General features: G+C 37.7%; 1 protein-coding gene across 1 annotated transcript; it reads right to left on the reverse strand.

Annotated features, from left to right (window-relative positions):
• Positions 1-301: 301 nt before the first annotated feature.
• On the reverse strand, positions 302-9,879 carry LOC110454336. Its single transcript, XM_021503792.1, has 3 exons — positions 5,143-9,879; positions 3,567-3,740; positions 302-3,309 (listed from the first exon to the last, which is right to left on the reverse strand). Exons 1-3 carry the CDS (start codon positions 9,875-9,877, stop codon positions 3,170-3,172), a joined length of 5,049 nt encoding a protein of 1,682 aa, XP_021359467.1. The 5' UTR covers positions 9,878-9,879; the 3' UTR covers positions 302-3,169.
• Positions 9,880-9,889: the final 10 nt, after the last annotated feature.

Here is a 9,889-nt window from a genome sequence, read left to right on the forward strand (position 1 = left end):
TTGTGCAAGTCTAACACAACGGAAGGTATCAAAGCCTATGACGTCATCACTCACTGTGAGAAGTCGTCCTGGTAAGTAAGCAAAATAAGATGTAAACATTTTTTTAAAATTTAATTGAATACTTCTGACAAAAATACAACATATTAAAAACAATATATTAATAAAACTACTTCCGGCGCTACGCGGTATACAAAATGTAACAGAGTAATCAGGTTGATAATATGCTGATGTATTCATACACCAACTGAAAAGTTCATTGAAAAATAACCTTTAAAATGTTTAGTAGGTATATTGAGTCCAAGTTCAGAAGAAATGTAAATATAAAAGATTGACATACATTTCAAACGAATTTTTGTTTATGTTACTGTATTCTATATATTAAAAACGCATTCACTGATCATGATTAGATCAGGCAAAGATTATACTTTTTTTTATTATATTATACATGTTAATCATAAAAAGATTACCCTTCTATTATAACGTATTGCTAATAAAGGACTATACTAAATCCTTAACTTTTTCACTGGTTCAACCACAGGTAAAAACAATATATATCGACTCCAAAACTCAGGTTAAATATTAGATGTCATTAATTGTATGGAGGATCGTCCTTCAGTACAACACAATGTATCACTGGTTTTGCTACTATATTCTAGATTTCTTTGATTATGATTAGATCCAACTATAATTATACAAGTGATCTAAAGAAAATCCGGTTAAATGATATATATGCTATTGCTGTGTAATAGACTGACATTATACACAAACCTATCACTTATTACGGTTCTGCAACATGGATATTTATAACGTATTCATTTATTAGAATATAGGAAAAGATTATAAAAGTCATCTCCGAAATTCTGATTATATAATACATGTTATTTATCCTTAATAAGATTAACACTACTGTGTACTGAATACTTAATTTTTCACTGGTTTGACCACAGGAAAAACCAATACATATATTGTCACCCAATATATATAAGTCACCCAAATTCAGGTTACACATTTCACGTTATTTATTTATTAAAGATTGACCGCCATTCAAATTCATTGTTAATAATACTAATGGATAGTAAATCCCATTTTTTTCAGTGATTAGACAACATGCAAAGTCAGTATAATTGATATCGTGTCCGAACTTCCGGGTACAGGTTTACCTTCAATTCCAACATATTGCTGGTTATGTCTATGTATTCCAGATTTATATAACGTTTTCCTTGACTATGATTAGATCAACCTATGATTATACATATGATGCACAACAATCCGGTTAAATAATATAGATGTTTGTTACTGTATTATAGACTGACATTATATGCAAACATATTACTGGTAATGGTTCCTTAATGTTGATGTTTAGAACATATTCATGCATAAGTCATCCCCGAAATTTTAATGATATAATACTTGTTATTTCTCCTATAGAAGATCGACCTTCAAATAAAACATAATACCAATAAAACTGCTGTCAACTGTACTAGCTCCAAAACTCCAAAAGACTGACTTTCAATTCAAACTTAATTCTGATAATACTACTGAATGCAATTTTGTTTTTAAATTTTTCATCGATTAGACCATAGGCAAAACCCATATATATCGTCTCAGTTTACCTATTACATGCTTTTAATTGTATAAAAGATTGACATATGATTCAATTGTAATTCTGGTTTATGCACTATCTAACATATTTTTATAACATGTTCACTGATGTTCCGGTCATATAATGCATATTGTTTATAAAAATGACATTGAACTCAAATTCTAAACCGATTGAATATCAAGTCAATTCTATATCAATCGTCTTCGAATTTCCGGTTATATAAATAACACATGGTTTATTGTATCAAAGATTGACTTTTATAATTACTAAAACATTTTGCTTATTAAATTGCCGTTTACTGGTTATTTATAATATATTTGCTGATTTTAGAACATGCTTATGTACAAGACGTCTCTGATTTTCTGTTTAAACGTTACATTTTGAATCAGATTGAAATTCAACTCCAACTGACCCCTGATATTTATACTTTATACATGTACATGATATTTATACTGTTTTAACTGATTATATAACAACAACAAAACATGTATAAACGCCGTCTACATATTACATATTCATTATCCTATAGGAGATTGACGATCATTTAAAATTAGTTGCTGATAATACAACTGTATATATCATCGAATTATACCTTATATTAATAACAGCGTGCCTGATTGGATGGTGGTCGGGTGGTCGGTCGGCGCAGTGGATAGCGCACTTGCCTTTCACCAAGGTGGCCGGGGTTCGATTGAAACATGATTAATCTTTGTTCAATACGCAATACTAGTAAAAGTAAAAATTGTGAAAAATAAATAAATATTGATTATATTTAAAGAATAGAATAAAATACTATTAGAATATATGCTGATTTTTAAAAAAATATAAGACACTAATAATATACTGATATGTATCTACATATCTAAGCACTTGTAATCGGCGTCATCACAAATATTACGTACAAAACTGCATTAAACAGGTTCATATTAATTGCTTGCTTAACACCAGTTGATGTAATGGATTGTGATATATATACATAACAAGATTGTCATTAAACAGCCCCTAACCTTTGCGTTTCCCTATCCAAATCCCAGACCCGGGGTACCGTAGTATCTCAAGACACAACTTGTCCTCTCCGGCTGCTCCAGCTAGCACTTTCGGAATAAATGTAAATATTAATTTGAAAACTGTCTTTATCAACGAAACTGCTTTACAATGAAAAGCTATAATTGTCAAGAAATGCTACACATGTACAACATTATCGTGCATTTAAACGTCTCTTATGTGTATTCATCTCAACGTTGTGTTAAAATATCGAAAATAAAAACGAGAGTTATACCCCCTTAACTGTAGTTCCATGGGATGCTTAACAATTCTGTGAATTTGTATTTATGAAATGAGAAAATATGATTAAAATAAATAATGCATACACGTATATACATATATACAATGAAATTCAGGTCAGTGAGAATAGCCGTGCACACAATAAGGAGAGTAATGTGTCCTTACTTTTTATATATACATAATGTATCATTATCGACAAGATTGATTCTATTCTAACACCTTCCTCTGTCCTATCAGCATTGAGTCCAATATTTGCTCTTCTCTATGTCGCATGTACATTGTTCAATACATTTTTTTTGAGCTTCGCTTGCTCCTCGACATAAGTTTCCGGATTCTCGCTTTCCAGGCTCGGACCATGATGAAGTCACTTGCCTTGAAGCAATACTGCCTCTTCCTGGTCTGGATAATTAGACACCAGGTATCTGCAACAAAAGACACAGCTTTAGTTTGCTAAATAATCATAATGTTTATATTTAGAAACAATTTTTCAGTGTAAGATTTATAGGTCTAAAACTTTAGAAAATTATTATTGGTTAACCTCACAAACAATAATACAAAAAAAGCAGTTTTGAACTAAAACACATTGGATTTATAGCCCGTTTCTGAAAACGCGTATCTACTTGGAATAACAAGATTTTAATAGTGATACACATGAAAAAGCATGCTCTAGCATACTTACCAGATAGTTTCTGTATGTCCGCATCAAGAACACATGATATTGGGATTGTCCTGTCAGGTGACATAGCGTTACTTTCTGGATTACTCCACGTTATCTGTGGCAGTGTGTGCACCGAGCCTACTTTCAGCTGTGCCGGGTGTTCCCAACCTTTTAAAGTTTCCTTAGAAAACCTCACTGTAGGAGAGATAGGAACACAATTTTAACATTTTTTTTTATTAAAATTCAGGTAGATGTATGTGAACTTTGATTTCGACTGATTTCGTTAAAAAGAAAGCTACATCAACTGAAACAATTTCTTCTTCCCACACATCTGTAACCTTTATTGGTTACATGCAGAAGTAATAAATCATCGGTACTGTAAAATGCCGATGTGAACCAGTCATGTCAACCTTGATGCCCATATTCATATGACTTGACCGGAGGCGGTGACGTTAAAACCCACAACAAATCAATCCTTTAGGGAAGTAATGTTATTTAAAACAATATGAAATCAAATTTCATCAGTATCAAATGTGTACTGTCCACAGCAATGTTCTTAAAATATAGTTTTTATTCCCTGCTAAATGTTCAACATTTAGGGCTGCTAGCTCAACGAGTGTTTTTACCAATTACCAGGATGTGACAGGATGGAGGATTTTAATTTCCTATTAACAGCTGAAGTTATTTCAGGACGTATGTCCGTGTGTGTTGTGTATGAGGAAATGTGTTTATGTGTACAGGAGGCTGGGTATGTTGGGGTATTTGCCTTCTTGTAATGTCGCGGATTTGATGCCGGCTTTATAGTGCTATCTCTGAAATACCATGCCGAAGGCACCAATCACAGCATTCCGCCCGGTTACATTATATTGGCAACGGCTAAACCAATTGCAGCAATTATCCTATATGCTAACGTTAAGCAGGAAATAACAACATGAATTTGTAACGACTTCATCTGTCCTGGCCTGATAACGCCAAATGTGAGGAAATGCCAAACAAGAAGCTAATAACAAAATGTAGTTAGAAGTAAAGAGAAACATAAAGATTCCAGACATTGCAAAGGGTGAAGCAGATTTTTTGGTTCCCATGTAGAGGGCACAAAACCAAATCCCTAATTCGGCAGTCGACAATAATCGCCCGATCATACAGAGGGTAACAGCAGCTCTATTATTAAGTAGCTGCCATGATTTCAGTCTTATAAGCTGCCCGATGGTTGTTTGGGACACTTGTGTTTGTTTTGGGATTTACGTCATCGTAGCAGCTTAGGTCATATGAAGACAGGTTCCTAGTGAGACACCGTCTAAAGGACAGACTTGATTAGAGAGATCCGATCAATATTGGTCTCTTCAATGACTTTAAGTCAGAGAAACCAAAGAACCCCTACATAAAAAGATAGAAACAAGAAAATTCGAAGTATTTATTTCGGCGCCATGGCATTATTGCTAAAATATCGAATTCTTTTGTCAATATATATACCAGGGATATTTATATCAAAAGCTTTTTCAGAATGCTTTGCTGTCATTTATACATTCAAATTAGTTTAATGATCGACAAGTCATATCACCTTTATATCAACTTGAAATGCAGACTATATAATTACCTGTCGACAAGTGGTGATCCAACTTGTCTGAAACATCAGTTCCACAGCATTCTAAGGGAATCTCGTTTAACTGGAAGTCTGTGTTCGCCGCAGTCACACAGGCCAACAATAGGAGATCATCCAGCATTCTCTTTGCTGTCGACGAACTTACTATAGCCGGATCAAAACTCAACACCAACTCCATCGATCCGGCCTGGTGGTCTGTTACGACATTCAAGGCTGTCTCGATTTCATTCAGGAAGTCTGTACTGTAACCTGCATTTTCCATGTAGTAGTCGGCGTACTGTGCGTTTCGGTCACCTTGAAAGGATATTTCTCTGACGTTGAAGAAATGTCGAAAACTGTTTTGTGTATAAGCTTCATTTTTCGTAATAAGCATGTATGGGTACAAACTACTTGCACTAGTGAGTGTCACCTGGCTTGCACATATTGAAATGCATTCTCGTAGAGTGGATTGTGTGTCTTTGAATTCTGTGATGACTGGTATGTAGTTGGTGCCAAGAAATATCCTGTCGATGAACTCCGGAAAGTGCCGCCGCATGTCAACCGTAAGTACAACCGGAATGGCAGTTACACATGTCATCTTGTGCAGAAGAATCTGGTACAAACTGAATAGTAGAATCGGTGCTGTTACACCATGGTTGTTGCTATTGATTTTATCGACCAGTTCTTTTGGGAACTCCAACGATACTTTCTCTGTCTTTTGTGAGTTAAGAACAGGTGGGTCAGGCCCAACAAGAGACGGTACATCACGAATCTTTTTCAGCTCTCCTCTCCAAAAATCCTCCAGATAAAACCTTTCTGCATCCATACGTTCTTCCATCAGCACAGGTAGATCTGGTATTTCCACTGGTTCAACATTGACATCCCTTTTCAAAAAGTACGTCAGGAAATGCGACCGAAATTGTGGAAGTAGTATGAGGAAGCTCTGTAAGTCGAAGGTGACGTGGCTCATGATGAACCTGATGATATTCTTTTTGCCAGTGTTACCATAGAGAACCCGTATTGGTGGATCTGTTGTAATGTCGAATGTACAATAATTTTTAATGTCCTGGTCTGTCCACTCCCTCGTTAACACACAGGAGTCTACAACACGTATGTCGATCTTTGCATCCTCTGGATCAAGAACAGTGTTCTTCATACCAAACCTAATTTGCTGATTAGTGGGACGAAACACAGTTCTGAGTTCTGGGTTTTTGATTGTGGTCCATCGCAAGACAGCACGCCATAGATCTACATTGGATAGACCACGTCCTAGTCTGAAATCAATGCTGAACCAAAGACTTGAGTCATGAGAATTGTTTTCGTGCATGTCAATGTAGAATTTTTGCATCCACGAGGGTGATCCATATAGGTCCTCCTTTGTTTCTGAATTACCAGTTGCTTCCTTGTTGAAGTTATCTATGATATTAGAATGCGCAAAATCAATGAGCATTCCTATGGTATAATCAGGAGACAAGATGTATGCAACCGGAAGTCGGCAACCTGTTGCTTCCTTCACCACCTGGATTAATTCCACGGCTTTCTGTGACTCCATGCCTAAGCCAAGAAGGTTTTGCTTTTCTTCCAGTTCACCCTCATCTATCGACAACACTCTGGATATGCTGCTCAGCAATAACTGTGCGAGTGTCTGTCTCTGATCCTCAAATGATGTCTCAGAGAATTTGGCAATGTCGAGCACGACGTTGTCGACACGTCGTTGACCAGACTTACTGGTTACAGCTGTTTCTTCCTGATTAACAGTAGAGGTCCGCATCATGGCGGGGTTTGTTCCTATAACGGTCCAGTCAAACAAACCGTACACAATTTGGCACGGGTTTTGAATTAGGGAATCCATCAGGCATTCCCTTATCTTGTCTGTTTCCAGTAAATAATATCCCTGTGCTTCTAGATTACTTCGAATGGTTTCATCACTTGCCATACCCACCGCCAATGCGCCCCAGTTGATGGTCTGTCCAGGCAGACCATTGGCTCTTCTGTACATGGCCAATGAATCCATAAACGAATTGGCAGCTCCATAATTGGTTTGACCGGCATTTCCAAAGACAGAGGTTGTAGAGGAATGCATAATAAAGTAATCCAGAAGTAATTCCTGAGATACAAGGTGCAAGTTCCATGTTCCCAAAACCTTTGGCTGCAAAACTTCCCTGAACTTTTGCATAGTCATGGTTTCAATGCGTGTATCTCTTAGCACTCCAGCGCCCTGGAATATGCCCTTGATTGGATGATTAGGAAATTGTGATTTGATGGCTGAAAACGTTTTTTCAACATCAGCATAATTTGCAACGTTACAACTCATCGGTACAATTTTATATTTGTGTATGTCCATTGCGTTCTGGAGCTGTTCTTTCATCTCTGAATTGAGGCCTTTCCTTGAGAGCGTCACTACTACGCCAGCTTTCTTGAAGCCCAGCCACTTAACAATTTCCCAACCCAGGCCTGTCAGTCCACCAACAACCACATACGTTGCATTGTTTTGGATGAGCTTGTCTCCCATTGCCTTCGTATTCATATCCGATTTTCCTCCACTTTTTGCCTTTGAGAGTTTTATGGTCTTCAGTTGTAGTGACTTTTGTGCATTTTCAGACAAGTGATGCCGTTTTTGCCAACGTGTCAACCAACGTTTTACTTTTGGGAATGTTTTTGTAACATTGGTTTCCTCGAAAACGTTGATCTTTGTAATGACATGAACTTTAATTTGCTTGGAGCTCAACTGAATAACTTGATTTGACAAGCACGAAAGGACATCGTCCAAGCCAATTATGGTATTCCCTGGCCGTAGAACACTTGCTGATTTTGTGTGTGAATACTTTTCTAATATTACGAACACACCATGTTCAATTTTACTTTCTGCATTGAGAGTATCTATTGATACGATTCGAACCTGGCTGTGCTTGACTGTACTTAGCATGTCGCAAAGTAGGATAATTGCTGCGTCATCAGACGGATCAGAGTCAGTCACAATACAAACTGTAGAATTGCGTTTGACTCTCTGAGTGATAGACCACATCAGCATGGACGTTATTATGAGTCCGGGTGTGTACATCGGCAAGCTTGCGCGGTCACACACACATTGCTCAGGCACTGATATCCTATTGCCCACCTTGGTTGGGTAACATGCTACTAACTGCTTCGGATTCTCATTTGCAGTTTTTGAATCATGCAAAGTTCCTTGGAACTCTAATCCTATAACCGGATACCCGTCTTTGTAGTCGGACCAAAGCGTTTTTTTGAGACTTGAATCTAACTCCGTAATGCGAAATTCATTTGGTGAATGAATACATATCTCATCGACCGAGAGGCTGATTTTACTTTTTTCTGCTTCACATGAGCTATCTCCAGGTATGAAGAAAGGGTTTTCAATGATGTCCGTCGTGGTTGACCGTAACTGGAGGTCAATATTTGTGTCAGTAGATAATATTCTGTGCTCGTTCTGTAAACCACTTTGAGGTCTCCGCTGCAAGAAATTACTGTGCAGCTGTCCGTCAGCGATGAGGCATTCGGTGAACGAAGAAACTTGACCAGACGTAAGAACTTGAATGGTTTTGTATAGTGTCTTTACCTCCGAGGCAATTGAAGGCTGGACATCAATCAGGATCATGCGACATTTTGTTCCCTCTTGACGCAAAGATCTGGTAAAACCCCATAATTCAGCACCAAAGACGTTTCTATTGGTATCTTTTCCAGGTCCACTTGCTTGTGTGTTTTCAGTAACTATTACTATAGTTTTGTCCATGTCTTTCAGCGTTTTCATGGTATTCAGAAAAGCCTCGCAGTTTTCGCAAACTTTATAAAATATTTCGTCACCTGTTTTGCGTTGGTTGCCAACGTTGGAATCTGGTACAAATACCACTGTGTCGACATCGTTTGTGTCTGTTGAGGATAGCATGGGTGCCGGGTCGGCTGCCACGTCTCGCAATTGAAATGATTCTCCTCGTGGATACACAGTCCTCAGTGTATTGAGGACGCTGTTGTCATCATAACAAATGGTTACCCTTTGATTTAGGTCATCTGTTGTGTCGTACCTTATATTGGAAATATCCTCCACAGTCCAGACGATCTGATAAGCCAGGTCATTTACTCCTATGCTACCATCCATGATCCGATGTTCAATTTCCTTAACTTCAGCCAGCACCAAACCATCCAATCTTGTCAAAATGATGTTGGTGATGATTCTGTCGTATACCTTCTGTATGGTTTGTGTATAACACATCATTCTTTTTTCAAACGGTCTCAACACAGCGACGCTGCCGACACGGATCGGATAGATCTTGTAAGAAGTTTCCTTTTGGTTGGAAAGGAAATTAAGTGCACTCGAATGCAGCATGGCATCAAGAATAGCGGGATGGAAGGAAGTTTGATTTACCTGTTTTGCTACCTCTTCAGTGAGGTGTATGAAACCAGTACATTCATCTTTATCAAAAGTAATAGCTTCCAGGACCTGGACTGGCGGACCGTATTTGTAGCCATACTTTGCCAACTCGCTGTAAAGTTCTTCACGCTCCATATGTTTGCCAGTACGTATACGCACATCCTCAATCGGAACTATGTGCTTGTGTGCATGATAACCGTTTGTAACGGATCCTTTAGCAACGATTATCGCATCCTTTGCAATAGTAAATGTTACATTTGTCAAACCATCTTTCGTTTCTGTGACTTCCGTTGACATATCAAGAGAAGAAGGCTTTCCTTTCGACAAGGGAATGGCTTTTATGATTTCATACTCGACATGCATACTTTCAGCAGC

Source organism: Mizuhopecten yessoensis, unplaced genomic scaffold, assembly GCF_002113885.1.
Source record: "Mizuhopecten yessoensis strain PY_sf001 unplaced genomic scaffold, ASM211388v2 scaffold7765, whole genome shotgun sequence".
Classification (NCBI taxonomy): domain Eukaryota; kingdom Metazoa; phylum Mollusca; class Bivalvia; order Pectinida; family Pectinidae; genus Mizuhopecten; species Mizuhopecten yessoensis.